Source organism: Ursus maritimus, unplaced genomic scaffold (genome assembly GCF_017311325.1).
Source record: "Ursus maritimus isolate PB19 unplaced genomic scaffold, ASM1731132v1 scaffold_24, whole genome shotgun sequence".
NCBI classification, from domain to species: Eukaryota; Metazoa; Chordata; class Mammalia; order Carnivora; family Ursidae; genus Ursus; species Ursus maritimus.
The window spans coordinates 22173518-22191730 of NW_024424897.1; the positions used below are offsets into that span (position 1 = coordinate 22173518).

Consider the following 18213-nt stretch of genomic DNA (forward strand, 5'->3'; position numbering starts at 1 on the left):
GCCTGGGGCCTGGCTGAAGGCTCCCTCTTCAGAGTCAGGTTGGGGTAGTAGACACCTGGGGAGGCCAGAAAGAGAGGGGCAGGCAGAGACTTGAATCAAATCTCTAAGTAGAGGACACCCTGTCTTCTCGGCTTTGCCAGAGACTCAGCCAGGAAAAATGGACTTTCTCTGTGGCAGGAGAGATGGGCTGGACTTGAGGAAGCACTAGGAAGCCAGAGGGGGCAGCTGCTGACTCTCAGTCCAGTGGGTTTTTTTCACCAGGCCCGGCCGGATTGGAGGAAGGGCCTGTGTGGAGGTGGGGGTGTCTTCTGGGAAGAAGAGATGTGGGGGGTAGGACATTCTAGGGGAGGGCCGCTAAGGAGGGACAGCCTGGCTCAGATCAGTGGTGGAGCCCTCGGGCCTGGTGAAAGGGCAGCAGGGAGCTGGACATGAGGGGGTGCCATCCAGCCCCAAGACTCCAAGCTCTCTGGGCGGGGGCGGGGGTTCAGGAGGGAGCTGAGATCTCCCTTCCCTCTTGATGGGTTGGTTGGTTTGGTGAAGCCTTGAAACTTCATCCATCATTAGAACGGGAACAGGAGAAAGATGAATGACCCAAAGATATAGTCGGGAGGTGAGGAAAGACCACAAGAGGCTGATAGACAGACAGATGGACAGATAGGAAGATGGCCTTAGGATGCATGGGGCGTGGCAGGGGCAGCAGGGTCTGGCCCAAGGGGAACCGGAGCTGCCTGAGACAGAGAAAGAAGCAGCATCTGGGAGTCAGGAGATCAGGCCCAACACCAATTCCTGGTGACTTTGGCAACTTCCTCTTTTCTCTGCACCTGGGTTTCCTCTTCTATAAAATGGAGTTTGGACCGGGTTGCGTCTAGGGCCCCTATAGCTATGATTTGCCCACCAGACACTTCCAGACAAACCGAGACTAAAATCCGAACTTCTTCCAGGGGCTGTCAGACAGCCTCCCGCATCCCTGCACCTGCTGTCACTCTCCCCAGCGCCATCCCTCAACACACCCAGGCTGTGGGACTCTGGTCCTCGAGTCCCTGGCTTCTCTTCATCCAGGTCTCGATTAGCTCAAGGGCCACCTCCTTAGAGAGGCCCACCCTGATGGCTGTGCCCAGGGAAGCAACAAAGCCCAACCCTTTCGTCTGCCTTTCAGCACTCATCACCATGTCACATTGTCTTATTTGCCACATTCTTTATTCATTCATTCATTCATCATTCATTCATTCATTCATTCATTCATTCATTCATGTGTCTTTTCCAGCTAGAATCTTCATGAGCACAGGGGTTGTGTCTGCCTGTTCACTGTCACCCCAGCATCCAGTGCAGTGCCTGGCACACAGTAGGGCCTCAATGAATGTGTATTGAATGAGTGAGTGAATCAGGAGGTGGTCACGGACCCCGGACTCTCCCTTCAAGAGAAACTCACAGAGAGCCAAGCTCTCCTCTCCTCCCTCTTCTCTTGGTGGTTCAGTCCTGTCAGTTCCCTGCGCCTCCCTCCCTCTCCGCAAGGGAGAGTCCTCAGTGGGAACCTCAGTGGGTTTCCCAGCGAGAAGATGCAACTGGGGGCTTTGTAACTAGGATATAGGACTTCAGCCCGGGGTCTGGAGACTCTCTCAAGCCCCTAGGAAAGTCGGTCCTCCCATAAAACCCGAGGAAGGCCGGGGGACTTTGCTGGGTGATTGGCGTACATTATTTTGTTAGAACTCAAAAGGACTACCAAGTGTAGGTTTTATCATTCCCATTTTACAGATAAGGAAACTGAGGCTTAGAGAGATTATGCAATTTGTTCAGTATCACAGTCAGTAAGAAGTAGATTCAGGGTTCATCCTTGAGCTTGTTGGATTCCAAACCTGTGCTCTTTTATTGCTGCGGTCTGGCAGGGAGCCTTCCGGCCTGCGCCCCAGGCAAGGGTTTTCTCAGCCATTGGATCTCAAGTACTCAGGGCTTTTGAAGATTCCCTCCCTCCCTCCCTTCCTTCCCTCCTTTCCTTCCCTCCCCTCTTCCTCCCTCCCTCCCTTCTGTGTCCCTTCGTCCCTCCCTCCCTCCTTCCTCCCTCCCTTCCTCTTCCCTCCCTCCTCCCTCCTTCTTCCTGCCTTCCTTTCTTCCTCCCTCCCTTCCTCTTCCCTCCCTCCTCCCTCCTTCTTCCTTCCTTCCTTCCTTCCTTCCTTCCTTCCTTCCTTCCTTCCTCCCTCCCTCCCTCCCTCCCTCCCTTCCTTCCTTCCTGCCTCCCTTCGTCCCTCCCTCCCTCCCTTCCTTCCTTCCTCCCTCCCTTCCTCCCTTCCTTCCTCCCTTCCTCCCTTCCTCCCTTCCTCCCTTCCTTCCTTCCTCCTGTCCCCCGTCCCTGCTTCCTGAGCACCTGCTTTGTGTCAGGCACCTGGAGCTTACAGATATTCAGGCAGCAACTCCATGAGGGGCTCAGAGCCAGGACAGCGCAGGTAGCATTTGGGGTGACAGGGGAGAGATGTCGGGGACGCTTTGGGAAGAGGTGCCATCTCACGGGACTTGAAGGATGAGCAAAAGCTCATCAGAAGGGCTTATTTATGGAGCAGAGTGGTCCTGGCTGGGAAAGCCCGATGTGAGAGGCCCTGCGGCCAGAGAGAGCCGGGCCAGGCCCCGGAGAGGGCTCTGGGGAGACTGGAGGCTGGAGGAGAGAGCAGGGATCCGGTCACACGGGGCTTTCGGCTGGAGGGCTGTGGTGAGCGGGAAGCCTGGGAAGGAGGGAATCAAGTGTGTCCTGGGTGTGCGGGAGACCAGCTCAAGGACATCACGGTGGAGGCTGCGGTAGCTCCTGGCGGCTGTGGCCCAGGAAGGGCGAGCTTGGGTGGTGGTGGGATGAGGGTGGCTCGGCCGGTCCCCGGGCCCGGCATGACGTGGCCTCCTGAAGTCAGCCCGTGGCTTCTTACACCAGAGCGAGGCAGTGGCCCGTGGAGGGGTCCGGGGCAGAACTGCTGGGCTGCCCCCCTGCGTGCCAGGGGACATGGTCTCCCAAGACAGCTCCCGAGATGGGGCACTGCGGTCCCCAGGGAGCCCAGCCCGGACGCCCATATGCCAGTCCTTCCCCGGGCTGTCCCTGCATCTTAGGAAACGGTCTGGGGCTGCTGGTCCCCTCTTGTGGCCCTTGCTGTGGCCTGAGCAGACCCTGAAGTCAGTCCGCCTGGAAGTCAGCCCACCCGTGTGCACATCCTGCCACGGGTTAGTGACGTGACCTTGGGAGATTCCTGGACACCTTCACGCCTCAGTTCCCAATTTGTACAACAGATCAAACCTAGCACCTACCCCATGGGGCGGCTGTGGGGAGTAAATGAGTTCATGGGTTTCAAGCGTTTGGAAGAGGGCCAGCACCGACTAAGCAGTCTCGAAAAGTTAGCTGTCATTTTTTAGTGTCCCTATTACCGAGGTGACAGCGCACTAGATGGTAGGCGCCTTGGGGCTGCGGGGGAATGAACGGGTGGCTCCGTGACCAGAGCGTGCTCTGGGCGCTTCCGGCCGGCACTCACACGCACGAACACTCACAGGCCGAGGCGAGAGATGGGTGTGAGCCCGTGAAGCTGCCAGCGCGGGACAGAAGGTAGAGCAGAGAGCAGCCGAGGGTCGGGTAGGTCGGCGACGCTGTGCGAGCGCGGGGACGAGGGCCAGGACCTCGGGGCGAGTCTGGTGTGCACAGGCACGTGGGCCCCGACACACACATGTGAGCCACCAGCTGTGTTGGCTCCTTCCACGCGCTGAGGGGTGATGTCCTGCCCTAGCCAACCGGGAGGGGGGGTGGCAGGGAGACAGATGTGGGGGTGCGGTTGAGAGGGTCGGACTCAGGGCTAGGCCAGGGTAGGGCAGATTCCTGGGCCTCTTCCCTCTCCATCCCCTTCTCTGCCTGCCTTCATGGGCTCTGCCTCTGACCTGGGCCCTGAGCGCTCTGATGAGAAAGACTTCTCGTTGGCGTTTTGCACCTGTGGCCCATAGCAGCCTGTGCTGTAGATATGACTGTCACCCCTGTGTTTGTGATGGCAAGACAGAGGCTCAGAGAGGTAAACGGATGGGTCCAAGGTCCCAAGGCCTGTGGGAGCAGGTGTCCCTTCCCTGCCCCTTTCCCAGGCGTCTTCTCAGGCCTTGGACCCCCACGTGGCAAGTACCCTCCTGTCTCAGTTGCAGGATTGTGATGCCTGCAGACCTCCAGCATCCCCTTCCAGACCCGCGAAGCCCCTCCCCTCGGTCTACACACATTCCTTTCCTGTTCTGGCTGTAGCCCAGGCCCAAGGGCTGCTTGCAGGACGACCTGGGGAGCCGGGCAGAGCAGCCCAGCACAAACAGTTCTATCTCCCGAGGCAGCTTTGGGCCCCACCCGAGAGGGGCAAGACAGGCCCGGCTTGGGGTCTGAGCCATGGGCAGACTGCCTTCCCAGTTCTGGGCGCAGGCCCATCTCAACCAGTGGGCAACCTGGGGAAGGGGGGCTGGGGACTGCCCCTCTCCCCACCTTCTCCAGAGCATCTGGTTGCCATTAGGGGCAGAGAAGTGAGAAGGGGCCGGCAAGGGTCCAGCAAGCCCCAGCAGCCAAGAATGACTTAATTGGATAAAATGTCTAATGACAAACCAGAGCCCCACAGCAGAGGCCTGGCCCCAGCCCCAGGCCTGGTGCTGGCCAAGCCTTGTCTCAACCTCTGTCCTTCCTGGCTCCCAAGAGTTACCTCCAGTATCGTGTCCTCAATTGTACAGTGATTGAGCACCTACTGTTTGCTAGACACTGAGAATACACATTTGCAGAAGATGGGGAGAGTCCTGGGGGGACTCGTCTACCGGGGAAACAGGTACGTAGTTACACCCTCGGGTGCTCTAGGAAAGAGGATTATATCCAGGCGCTCTGGGGAGGGGGTGGGGCAGGCAGAGGTGGAGAAGGGCGTCGGACACAGGGTGGGCCTGGAACTGATGAATATCACAGGAAATAGCAGATCCACCTCTCTGGTGAACTGTGTCCCCTACACACGGCCATAGCAGGTGTGACAATTGCAGTGACAATATGAGACACATCTTTGGGGGCACGAATCTTTCTGAAAAGGAAAAGCATGGTTTCTGTGACATTTAGCACCCACGTAATGACCTAGAGGAGACAGAAGAGAACAGCGAGTCTAGGAATGGTTGCTGAATGGCCGTGTGCGGCGTCTTTCCAATCCTGTGCCCTGGCAGATCTTGTTCACTGATCATGACCATCTTTCCTGCTACCCACGGATGGAGCTTCCGAGTGTGTCTCAGTTAGAGTGCTCCTGGCTGTCACTAATTGATTGGAGATGACTTTTGAGGTGAAACCTCTTTGCCATCCTCAATGGGGGTGAAGCTCCATGTTTTAGGGAGAAATGTACTTGCCCCAGGGGTTTGCAGGTAGTCACAGGACTAAACAGTGGTCCCCATCATGGAGACATCTTCGATCGTCATCATCTGGGAGGAGATGCCACTGGCATGTAGTGGGCAGAGGCCGGGACGCTGCTGGACTTGCCCCCGCAACAAAGAATTCTCCAGTCCAGAATGTCGGTAGTGCTAATGTTGAGAAGCCCTGAACTCAAAGAACTCTGCTCTCCGGCTTCTAGTCCCCGGAGTCCCCTGGAGATTCTGTGCCATTTCTGATGGAGAAATAAAGAACTGGTTTGGAATGTTCCAGAGCCACGGTTCTCACGCTTGGCTACAGAGTTTGGTTCAGGGCTTCTCAGAAGCTCCCCTGGGGATCATTTAAGACTCCTAATGCCCTGGGGTGCCTGGGTGGCACAGCGGTTAAGCGTCTGCCTTCAGCTCAGGGCGTGATCCCGGCGTTTTGGGATCGAGCCCCACATCAGGCTCTTCCGCTATGAGCCTGCTTCTTCCTCTCCCACTCCCCCTGCTTGTGTTCCCTCTCTCGCTGGCTGTCTCTATCTCTGTCAAATAAATAAATAAAATCTTAAAAAAAAAAAAAGACTCCTAAAGCCCAGGCCACACCACAGAACAATAGTATTAGGATCTCAGGGCAAGGGGGGGACCCAGACATGAGGAATTTTTAAAGCTCCGCCAAAGACTCCAGCGCACAGCAAAGGTTGAGAATAATTACCCTTTTGGAGGTTTGGAACTTACCTCCATCCCTAACCCCAAGGTGTGACATTCTTTAAGCTCTGTGAGCCCATGATTCCTGGCTGCGGAACAGAGAGCATCGTATCTACTGTGGAGGGCCAGGGTGAGGGACTAAAGGTGTTCTGTGTGCAGAGTGTGTGGCGTGGAGCTGGCATGAGGCTCTCAGTGCACGTGGGGTGTCCCCACAGTCCGTGAGGGCATGGTGTTGGGGACCTCTGCAGAGTAAGTGGGCTGGTCGCCTCCTTGGACCTTCACCCTCACTGCTGAGACTCAGCTTTCTGTCTCCTTCTCCCAGGACAGGATGCAGCCCGCGGCGCTGGATGGGCTGCCAAGGGGACCACGCAGGGCTGGAGTCGGAGAGCCCGAGAGAGCCCCAGGCATGTGTTGGAGTCGGACAGGACCCAGCTGAGCCAAGACCCTGGCGGGGGCACGCTGGCCATTGACACACTGCCAGATAACAGGACCAGGGTGGTGGTGAGTGCTGGAGGAACATGGAAAGGGAGGGAAGTGGCGGTGGGGAGGCTCCCCAGGCGCCCTGGGTGTACTTGTCAGAGGCACAAATCCCATCCTTTGGGACTGGCCTTGGATGTCAGCATGGTGAGAGGGCTCCCGAGGGTGGGGATGAAAGCCGGGCCCAGCCTGGGACATAAAATCTTCACATCTCAGAGCTTCATAGATTGCCTACCTCCTCGTGCGCCCAGAGAGGTGAAGTGACTTGCCCAAGGATGCACAGCGTGTGCACGGGGTTTCTGACACTGGACTCTTTCCCTGCCTGAGGCCTCCACAAAAAGCTGAATGAAGGTGGCATTGTCAGTCACATCCAGCTGCCAGCTCAGGCCCCTCTCGCTTCCCATTTATGCACCATGTACAGACCGCACCATTTGGTGTGGCCTAAAAGAGTTAATGGCTGCTTAGCCTGGGGCAGGGCACAGAGTAGAGAAGGCAATTAGGGTGAAGCTCTGGGAGAGAGCCTCCGCTGTCAGGGGGCAGTTGCGGGGGGGGGGTGGTGGTGGTGGGGGGTTGGGGTGGTGAAGGGAGGCCAGGAGGGTCAAGGCCCAGAGAAGGCGCTGTCCTTGCAATGTCTGTCCTTGCTCCCCAGCCGGCTTTCTTCCCAGGAGGCTGGCGGGGACTCCGTGTCTGTGGGTGAATGGATCACCGTGAGTGTGTGTTTGCACGTGTGTCTGAGGGTTTTTGTGTATTACATACACTTGCCTGTGTGTCTGTCACCGAGGGCTGTCTGTGAGTGTGTGTGATGAATGTGTGTGACCGTGCAGGTGTGAGCGTGGCTCTGGCCGGGTGTATAGGCGCCTGTAGCTGAGATTGAATTCCCAGGGCGCAGAAAAACTATGAAACAAGAAGCAACAACAGGATGTGATTCTCGGCGTACATTTCTTTATTTTATGCTCAAGAACGATCTCTTTACATCAAAGAAGTGCATGTAGATAGTCAGAAAGGTCAAAGGGTGCTAAGATCAGAGAACAAAGCCCCGCCCCTCTGCCCCTGCCTGCCCCTCAGACCCGCCCCGCCCCTCCACCCCGCCCCTCCACCCCGCCCCTCTGCCCCTCCCCTCCCCTCAGCGCCTGCCCGCCCCTCTGCCCCGCCCCTCTGCCCCGCCCCGCCCCTCTGCCCCGCCCCTCTGCCCCGCCCCTCCCCTCAGCGCCTGCCCGCCCTTTGCTCCGGAGGCGCCACTGGGGGCCGTTTCTCCTGGCGGTTACCATCATATTTCTAAGTAATTTGCTTATGCTGCTGCCTCTTGATTAATTCATTTAGACATTATCTGTTGACTACCTGTTGTGTAGATGAAGATTTGTCTTTTATACACTCCCTCGAGTGTCATCCTACTCTCAGAATTTTTGTTAAATCCATATGCTCTGCTTTATATCATGATAATCATGTAAATATTGTTCGCCACTAATCCAAGCAGGGTAATATCATTGTTTACTTTCTTGTATAATTTTTGGTTTTCCTGGATCCTTGCCCCAGCCCCCATTTGCTTAGTTTTCTGTACTTCCCATGGTTATATATTCTTACATGTCCACTGACCTCAAATAGAATTTTTGGTAGGGGTCCAACCTGTCTGTTTTTATTTCCCCCCCTGGAAACCTGCTCCAACCTGGGCTGTCTGCTGCCCCACCCAAGCGCCCCACCGTCATCGTGGGGCCTCCTTCTCCTCTGAGGTTGGAACCCCCCCCCTTGGCTATCTCCTGTGTTGGGTGCCCTATTCTGTGAACCCTGTGACTTCTCTGTCCTGCTTCTCCCCCTGGTTTGTGTAGCTTCCTGAAAAAAGTTACACAAGAGGGAAAATTCTTTAGAGAGCTTGCATGTCTCTGAAAATGGCTTTATTCTATCCTCGCACTTGATTGATGGTCTGTCTGAATATAGAATTCTAGATTAAAAATAATTTTCTTTCAGAAGTTTGCAGGCATTATCTTCTGGCTTCCAGTGTCACCGTCGAGAGGTTTGATGGCCTGCGTACTCTTGTTCGTTGTTTCCAACTGCTTTCCCCCCACCTCTGGAAGCGTTTGGAGTGTAACCCCAGTATTCTGGAAGTGCGGTCCTGTGCCCTGCCCCTGGCTCTCTTTCCTCCCACTTCGCTGGATGTGCGATGCACTCTTGCAATCTAGGACTTACGTTCACCCATTGTGGAAAGCCCTCTTGTTTTATTTCTCTCTGCCTGTTCTCTTCTTTCTACAATTCCCCTTGATTAGTTGTCCATCTCAGGGATTGATCCTTGAATTTCCTTCTCTCTTTTGTTGTCCATGCCTTTTGCCTTTGTTTCTTTGCATATTTGCTTGGTGGTGGTCGAGGTGGTCCATTTTCTGGAAGATTTTCTCAAATTTCTTTTCTTTTCTTTTTTTTTAAGGATTTTATTTATTTATTTGAGAGAGAAAGAGAGAGCAAGCATGAGTGGGGAGGGGCAGAGGGATAGGGAGAAGCAGACTCCCCGCTGACCGGAGAGCCCCAGGTAGGACTCAATCGGCAGACACTTAACCAACTGAGCCACCCCGCGCCCCTCAACCTTATGTTCTTAATGTGACTGATCTTTTTCTTGCTATCATGTTTTTGATTTCCAAGAGCTCTTTATTATTTTCTGATTTTTTCTTTTCTTAGGAAAGAAAAAACATTCTGTTCTGTGTCATGGATGTAATATCTTTTCTTAGGATATTTTAAAAATTAAAAAAAAAAATTTCCTGCTCTGCTCTTCCTTCCTCCCTCCTTCTCTCCCTCCCTCCCTTCCTTTCTTCCCTCCTTCCTTCCCGTCTTTCTGTCTTTCTTTCCAGTGGGGGAGTTTACTGCAGGGACAGTTTACCCAGGAGTGGGCAGGGTGAAGGACAGCAGCAGGGGATGGTAAAGTGCTTTGGAAACAGCGAGAGCAGGAACAGCTAAGGCCTCTACCCTGGAGCTGGCAGGGGGGGTGGTGACCCAAACCGGCAAGAGCGGTGGCCGTCTCTGCAGGGGGGGCTGCATCTATGAGCCATTGCAGTGGGGACTGAAGAGGGACCAGAGCCAGCCAGCAGCCTGGGAGGGAGGGAGCAGGGTCATAAATGCTCTGAACTCTCCCTCCTTCTGCATCGTTTCCATGACTTATTTTTCCCTTTACCTCAGGCTCTGACATGGCTTGGCACTATTACTGATCCTGTTTACAATTTGATATATTGTTCATTGCGGATTTTTTTGCACTCATTTCTATTTTCAAATATTGCATGAAGATATTCTCTATCTCTATGGCTGGGTTTGTTGGTGCCACCTTAAATGTTCTTAAGGTGCCACCTTAAATGTTGTACCTGAGGTTGGGGCCCCACTGTCTCCCTCGCCTAATCCCTCTCTGAGATGGAACCTGATAGAACCTTAGAGAAGGAAACCCCAACTCACTTCCCGTTCTGCCCTGTCTTCTCCATCCTGGAGAACCAAGGAGCCATGGTGGGATGATGGTGCCCTGAGTGAGGGGGTCCCTGGACACCCTTCCCAACCCCCCAGCTTTGTTGAGCCATCAGTTAAAGAACGGATACTTGCTCTGGGCCAGATGCCATGGTCAAAGCGCCATGTCGCAGTCCGTGCAGAGAGGACCTTGCAGAAGAGCCACAGAAAGGTAGACTTCTGGAAGCAATCACTGTGGGCATTCAGAAACGGGGGTGGGAATCATTAAGAGGTAGTATAGTATAGGGGCGCCTGGGTGGCACAGCGGTTAAGCGTCTGCCTTGGGCTCAGGGTGTGATCCCGGCGTTCTGGGATCGAGCCCCGCATCAGACTCCTCTGCTGGGAGCCTGCTTCTTCCTCTCCCACTCCCCCTGCTTGTGTTCCCTCTCTCGCTGGCTGTCTCTATCTCTGTCAAATAAATAAATAAAATCTTAAAAAAAAAAAAAGAGCTAGTATAGTATAGATTCAACAACCCCAGAACTTAAAAAACAACAGCACAGGGGCTCCTGGGTGGCTCAGTCAGTTAAGTTTCTGCCTTTGGCTCAGGCCATGATCCTGGAGTCCTAGGATCAAGCCCCGAGTTGGGCTCCTTGCTGCTTCTCCCTCTGTCCCTCCCCCTGCTTGTGCTCTCTCTCAAATAAATAAAAAAAGTAAATTAAAGAAACACACAAATTCTTGGGCTCCACCCTGGACTGACTAGTCCAGACATGTTGGAGATGGAGCATGGGAGTTAGTTTCTTTCAAAGTCCCCTTGTGAGGGATGCCTGGGTGGCTCAGTGGGATAATCGTCGGCCTTTGGCTCAGGTCATGATCTCAGGGTCCTGGGATCGAGCCCCGCATCGAGCCCTACATTAGGCTCTCCCCTTAGCGGTGAGTCTGCTTCTGCCTCTCCCTCTGTGATCTCTCTTGCTTTCAGTCTCTCTCAAATAAATAAATAAAATCTTTAAAAAAAATAAAAGTTCCCATGGGATTCTGATGGTCATCTAGGTGTGGGATCTTCGGATCTGTAATATGTCAAACCAATTTTAAAATCGCTTACTAGAATGACCTTCGGCAGAACGTGAAGCTTTCTCAGGTACCACGTGGCTACCCTTGATGAAACCACTTCCACCATCCCGGGAGTGTCGTGGCCCTCTCGGCAGCCACACATCGAGACTCCCCGTGAAGGAGCAAGGTCCCCCTGGCAGGAGACACCTCTGACTGCCCCGGAGGCTGTGCCCAGCTCTGCCTGAAAGACGGGAGGATCAGACTTCTGCCTCAGCTGGAAGAGGGTTCAGATGTCAGGCTGGGATGCGGAAGACGGCCTTGGCAGGCTGAGGGATCATCGGCCTCATGCCAGATGAAACTACCAGGATAAATATAAATCCTGGCACTTGAGTTTAAAATAAGGTGGGAGAGATGGGGCTTAGCGGCAGTTCATGAGGAAAAGATGTGGGGCTCCTCACGGCTTGGAGGCTGCAGATGAGTCAGGGGTGTGAAGTGGCTGCCAAGGACGGAGGTGGGAAAGCTGACTGTGTTAGTGGAAACCAATGGAAGCCCACAGAAACCCGGGAACCAGTGCTAGGGCTCTAGAGATCGTGTGGGACATTTCTTGGCCTGACCAGATGCTGAGGGGCTTGTGCCCCCTTTTAGGTGGTTATCTAGAAACCAGAGGAGTCCAGAATGGTGGATGTATTTAGCCTGGTATAGAGAAGGCTCTAGAGATGGCTGTTTGCTCACAGCTGCGGGGCTGTGACTGTCGCAGGGGGAATAGACTGTTTTGCTCCATAAAACTTACCACCGCCTGCATGGAATTATCTATTTATTTGTTTATATTGCCTGTCCTGCCCCCAGAACGGAAGCCCTGTGAGACCCCAGACTTTTCAGACTTTCCCATGGGTGCCGGGCACACGGTGGGAACTCCTCCTTTGAAGGAACAGAGGAAGATGGGGTTGAGGAGAAGAGATAGTACTGGGGTCCGTCCTTGGACTCAGTGCCTGCAAGTACCCCAACTCTACTCGACTCTTGGGTTCGCACACATCTAAGAGAACGGCAGAGCTTCCACACGTCAGAACGCGTGGGCGCACACCTGAGACCCAAGTGGCCTCGTGCTGGGGCCTCAGGGGGGCCCGTGTTCCGTTCCCGCCCGGAACCCACGAGGCCTTGCACCGAGCGGTGTTGGATGGGGGACGTTGATGATCACCCCCTTCAGCACGGCCAGGCTTCAAGGCCCCCCCCGGCCGACCCCATCCATGCTGTGTGCCCACTCTACCCAGGACAGCGGGCATCCTTGGCCACTCGGGAGCCCAGCAAAGGGCCCCGGAGACACCTGCTTCTCTCGAGTCTCTGCTCAGCGCCTCTGAGAGCTGGGGTCTGTTTGACCGGACGAAACCCGATCTAGACCAAGACTTGGTGGCAAAGGGCTAGGCAGGAGTGGTGGGAGGAGGATATTCCAGTGGATCTGGTTTGGTCTGTTTCAGAAGGTTTCCTTGAGTCTCACCAGGAGAACGTTTCTGCTGCTTACCTATCACAGCCTGCTTTGGACCTCTGCTTTGGGGTGTCAAGGGGTCAAGGGGCTGGCAGGTGGACTTCCATTCCCCACACACCCACCCTTGAGGCCTCTCATCTTCCTTTACTGGTCCCCGGTACATTCTCCGGGCCGTGGGCTTCTCTTCTGACTCAGGCCCTCTGCCCAGCTCCATCCCAGACCTTCCCTGCCCAAGTCTCTCTATCTTCCTGTCTTGCCCCCTCTGGCCCAACATTTTCTTCCCAGTCCCTTCTCCTCAGATCCCTGCCAAGACTCCTGCCCGGCCCCTCTGCCCAGCCTCCCTGACCAGAGTCCTCTGCGCAGCTCCTTCTGCCCAGCACCCTGGGCTCTGTCCGACTCAGACGTTCTTGCTTTGAGGCCTTGAGGCATCCCGCCAGCACTCTGAGGGTGAGCTGGCAGTTCCAAGGCCCCCGGCCAGAGCCCTGTCCTTAGATTTTTTTCTCACGCCCACTCTACCACCATGCCCCAGTGGAAATAGGACTCTTGTGTGGACCGAGCTTTCCAGAGATTTTCCACCAAGACCAATTCTGAGGCCCTGGAACACTGGCAACTTTTTTGGAGGGGGTTGGGGGGAGCCATAGTGCTAAGTCAGAAACCCTGGGCTGTGGCTCAGTTTATTCTGAGAGGCTGGAAAGGGGAAGGAAGCCTTGGACAAAGTTCTTCTTCAATCCTGGGGATTTCCAATTATAATCCAGGGTTTTCTTGGTTCTCTGTTTCAGACGTAGCCCAGAGTTTGGGAGGAACCAAGCTTGAGAACGTTCAGATTTGGAGGTTCCCCTATAATAGAATAGTTCTCTCCATGGTAGGAAAGACCCCTTCCTCCCACCCCAGTCTTCCCTAGGGCTCTGCTTCTTTAAGTTCCTCTTCTCTCTGGCCAAGCAAAATTTCCCTTCTCTTTCCCCACCATGGGGGGCCCAGGAATGCTGAGGGACCCTGCATCCAGGCAGGCATCCTGTGGACCAAGATGGTGGACAGCAAGAGGGACGAATGAGTACAATACCTGCCTGGTTTCTACAACCTTCCAAAGGACGCAGTTTCTGAAAGGAGACCTCTAGAAGGCCTCCTCTCCAGATAGAAGGGCCCGGGGGAGATGGCACAGACAGACAGACTCGTAGCCCAGACACCTGGAGAGCAAGCAGTGCTCATGGAGGGACCGCACGGTGCCAGTGGGCTCAGGGGAAAGGATGAGGGGAGGAGCCCGAACCTGGGAGAATTCTGGGAGTAGTGTGTGAGGTGGGTGGAGGGAGGGGAAGGTCACGAAGAGAGAAGATAAGGGGTTTTATAAGAAGAAGGGTTGTTTGGGGACGTGGGATGTGGAGCCCAGGTATCCAGTCTCCAGTGCTGTAGAAACAATCTAGCAGTCCTGGGCCCTGATCTTGACCCTGGCATGTACCAGCTGCCTGACCCTGGGCTGGATGCTTAACCCCTCAATTAATGAATCCCTGCAAGCCCCCACTAACTTCGAATTTCCCAAATGGGGTGGTAAATACTGATCTCACAGGGTTGACATTCAAGAGCAAAGTGCAAGGCACACGATGAGTTCTCTGATCCCGTCATCTCCCCACCCCCTCCGGGCTCAGTCCAGTGCCAAGGACCCCTCCTGGCTGCTCAGCCCCAGGACGTCCATCTCCCACAAAGGTTACTCTTGTTGATACTTTTCCTTTCCCTTGGGCAGGTTGGTTGGTTGGTTGGTTGGTTGGTTGGTTTCTTTCTTTTTTGTGTGTGTTGAGGTGAGATTTACATAACATAAAATTAAACATTTTTTTAAAAGATTTATTTATTTTAGAGAGAGAGAAAGAGAGAGTGCACAGATGGGGAGAGGGACAGAGAAAGAGGGAGAGAAAGAATCCCAAAGAGACTCCCTGCTGGTGTGGAGCCCAACAGGGGGCTTAATCCCACGACCATGAAATGATGACCTGGGCCAAAATCACAAGTCAGACACTTACCCAACTGAGCCACCCAGGTGCCCACATAACATTAGCCATTTTAAAGTGAAGGGCATTTGTTTAATACATTGACAGTGTTGTGCAAGCATCACCTCTATCTAGTTTCAGAATGTTTTTATCACTCCAGAAGGAAATGCTGTGCAATTTAAACAGTTGTTCCCCATCCCCTCTCCCTTCATCCCCTAGCAACCACCAATCTCTGTTCTATTTCTATAGATTTACCTATTCTGAATGTCTCACATATACATGAAATCATACAATATATGACTTTTTGTGTCTGGTTTCTTTCACCTAGCATAATGTTTTCAAGTCTCCTCTATTTTATGGCTGAATACTATTCCATTGTACGACTATATCGTAATTTACTTATTCATTCATTTGTTGATAGACACTTGGGCTGTTTCTGCCTTTTGGCTATTGTGAATATTGATGCTATGAACACGTGTACATGTATTTGTTTGAGGACCTGTTTTCAACTCTTTGGGCCAAATACCTAGGAGCGGAATTGCTGGGTCATACGGCAACTCTATGTTTAACTTTTTGAGGAAACTCCAAACTGTTTTCCATAGTAGTTGAACCATTTTACACTCCCACCAGCAATGTATGAAGGTTTCAAATTCTCCACATCCTTGCCAACACATGTTATTGTCTTTCTTTTTTTTAATTTTAACATCCTAATGGATGTAAGATGATATTCATTGTGGTTTTGCTTTGTGTTTCCTGAATGACTAATGATGTTAAGCATCTTTTCATGCCTTGTTGGCCATCACATATCTTCTTCAGAGAAATGTCTACTTAAGTCCTATGCCGCTTTGCCCATTTTTAAATTGAGTTGTTTGTCTTTTTGTCTTGGGCAAATTTCCTTTTTTTTTTGCGGGGGGAGCAAATTTCTTAACCTTTCTTCATTGTCGAATGGGAATGCTATTGTCTAAATGTAATTGCAAAGATGTTCTACAGAAATCTACATTAAGGGCCTGGCACAGGGTCAGGAATGATAAATATTGGCTGACTCTGAATTAGGCTCGGGTGTAGGTGACCAATCACCTTGGTGTTCCCAGGATGGTCCCGGGTTTCACAGTGAACATCTAGCAACCTGGGAAATTCCAGTAGCAGGCGAACTAGGACATCTGGTCACCCTGCAGTGCTCCCAGGCACGGTAAATACTAGGTATCCTTGCCACATCTTTGCTCTAAACCTCAGATTCCTCATCTATACGGTGGGACTGAGAAAGGCTTGTGGAGTTGTTCTCAAAATCCAGTGAGTTAATTGGCTGAGAAAGTTAACCAGAAAGGTGGGCAGGGGAAGGTAGTTATTTTTCTCCAGATCTTACCTGGTGGTACAAAAACCGTATGCTGGCAACAAAAGAGGATTTCCTGGCCTCGAAACTTCCGGTGTTGTGCTTCACATCCTCACTACTCAAAGTTTGGTGGGGGGGACCAGCAGGATCGGCTGTGCCTGGGAGCCTATTAGAAATGCAGAAGCTGGAGGGGCACCTGGGTGGCACAGCGGTTAAGCGTCTGCCTTCGGCTCAGGGCGTGATCCTGGCGTTATGGGATCGAGCCCCACATCAGGCTCCTCCACTATGAGCCTGCTTCTTCCTCTCCCACTCCCCCTGCTTGTGTTCCCTCTCTCGCTGGCTGTCTCTTTCTCTGTCGAATGAATAAATAAAATCTAAAAAAAAAAAATGCAGAAGCTGGGGCACCTGGGTAGCGCAGTCGTTAAGCGTCTGCCTTGGGCTCAGGGCGTGATCCCAGCGTTCTGGGATCGAGCCCCACATCAGGCTCCTTCCCTGGGAGCCTGCTTCTTCCTCTCCCACTCCCCCTGCTTGTGTTCCCTCTCTCGCTGGCTGTCTCTATCTCTGTCAAATAAATAAATAAAAATCTTAAAAAAGAAAAAAAGAATGCAGAAGCTCAGGGGTGCCCAGCTGGCTCAGTCAGTGGTGTGTGTGACCCTTGATCTCGGGGTTGTGAGTTCCAGCCCCACACTAGGTGTAGATGACTTAAAAAAAGGAAAAAAGAAAAAAAGAAAAGAAAAAGAAATGCAGAAGCTCAGGCCCTGCAGAATCAGGACCTGATTCTCTGGTGGTTTGGGTGCACATTAAGGTTTGAGAAGCACTGCTTTGTATCACATCTTTCAAGCTTTAAAGCAGGGGAAACCATCCCGGAGGTGGGAAGTACGTCAATGAGGTCATCACAGGAGTATTCATGAGAGCATAAAAATTAGGAGCTACCTGACTGCCCCAACAATAGGGAAATAGTTAAGAAAATTGGGGCTTTTCTTCTGAGTAGATGGACAGGAAGCCATTACAGGTGATGGTTAAAAGACCATGTTCACCGTCCAAAACCGCCTCAGATACCATGAAACCTGACAGAAGCGGTCCACACACCTGGAAGGTCAGCAGGATTACAGCCATGTGAGTTGTATACAAATGGAAAAGGCTAGAAGGAAATATGCTAGCATGGGACTAGATGAGGGATGGGGGAGGTCTGGTTTTGTTTTTGTGTTGCCTTGTCCTGATTCTGTGTGGTGATACGATATATTTATGCTGTCGGAATCCCTGGTTGGCTGATATTTCCTCCTCATGGTGAGTCAGTGCCGGGAGGGGATGATTCTTCCATTTCCATGAAGTGTTGGGGGCATCGAGAAATGCTTTGTCTAGAAAGCCGGCCCCCACCGTCTTTCTGAGCCTGGTGCAACCCCCCACTTCCAGGGCCTTCCTAGGTCAGCCTCATCCATCCTGACACCTCTTTACGCTGGGGCCTCAGTGCTGACGCCAGCGCCCCTTTGTCTGGCCTGGGTCCCCACCACCCCCGCCCTTGCCAGGATGGACCCGCTTTCTGCCCTCTTTGATGACAAGTGTTCTGTGTGGGTTTATTTTAACCTGAGGCTTGAATACTTCCAGAGGGCAGATGGAGACCATGTGGATACACGAGGTATGGGAAAGGAATAATAAAAGGTGATGTTGTGGGAGTCCTTTCTGAGTGCAGACCTCATTCTATGGCCTGACATTGAATTCACCCACCGACCCCAGGAGATGAATATTTCTAATACTGTCTTGGAACAGAGAGGTGAAGTGCTTGCCTCAGGTTGCACAGCTAGTGAGTGACAGAGCCAGGACAAGAGCCCAGGTCTTCCTGCCTTTGGAGTCCAAGGGTTTAACACAGTCTCCTCGTGGGTGAAAATACCTGGCATATTGGTCTGGACAGGGGGTGCTTCTCGACCAGTGTTTTTCAAACTTTTCTGTGCCAAAGAATCCCCTGGATAGCTTGTTCAAATTCGGATTTTGACCCAGCAGGTTTGGGGTTGGGCCCGGGATTCTGCATTTCCAATGAGCTCTCAGGTAATACCGATGCTGCTGGTCCCCGGGGCACATTTTGAGGAGCGGGGATCTGGAGAACATCACTATGGCACTTGTCAGGCTTCGGGGGATGGTGGAGTTGGGGAATGGGATGCCCCCTCCCCCAGCAATCCCAGCAGCACCTCCTGGGTTGGACCCGGCTGCCTGGAGCACCGTCCTGACAAGCCTGGCTGGCCAGACCTCTCCAGCAGGCCCGGCAGGGTGCCCTTGGTGGCCTGCCCCAGCATATTCACCTGCCAGTTGGCTGGCAGTTGACGGGTCGATGGTGACAGCTTAGCCGGAGTTCCTGTCCAGAAACGTCTTGAGCTCAGCCAAGGTAAATGCTGCCCCGCTGTCAGAAATGAAGTGCCTGGCGGGCTCCAGGCATGAATAATTGA

General features: G+C 53.2%; 1 protein-coding gene across 3 annotated transcripts in view; it reads left to right on the forward strand.

Moving 5' to 3' along the window:
* PLXDC1 (plexin domain containing 1) overlaps positions 1–18213 on the forward strand; it is a 56047-nt gene that overhangs the window by 1627 nt on the left and 36207 nt on the right. For all 3 annotated transcript variants that reach the window (XM_040640714.1, XM_040640712.1, XM_040640713.1), the window contains exon 2: positions 6383–6561. In XM_040640714.1, the coding sequence (XP_040496648.1) occupies positions 6383–6561 (179 nt within the window). The remainder of the gene's footprint in view (positions 1–6382; positions 6562–18213) is intronic.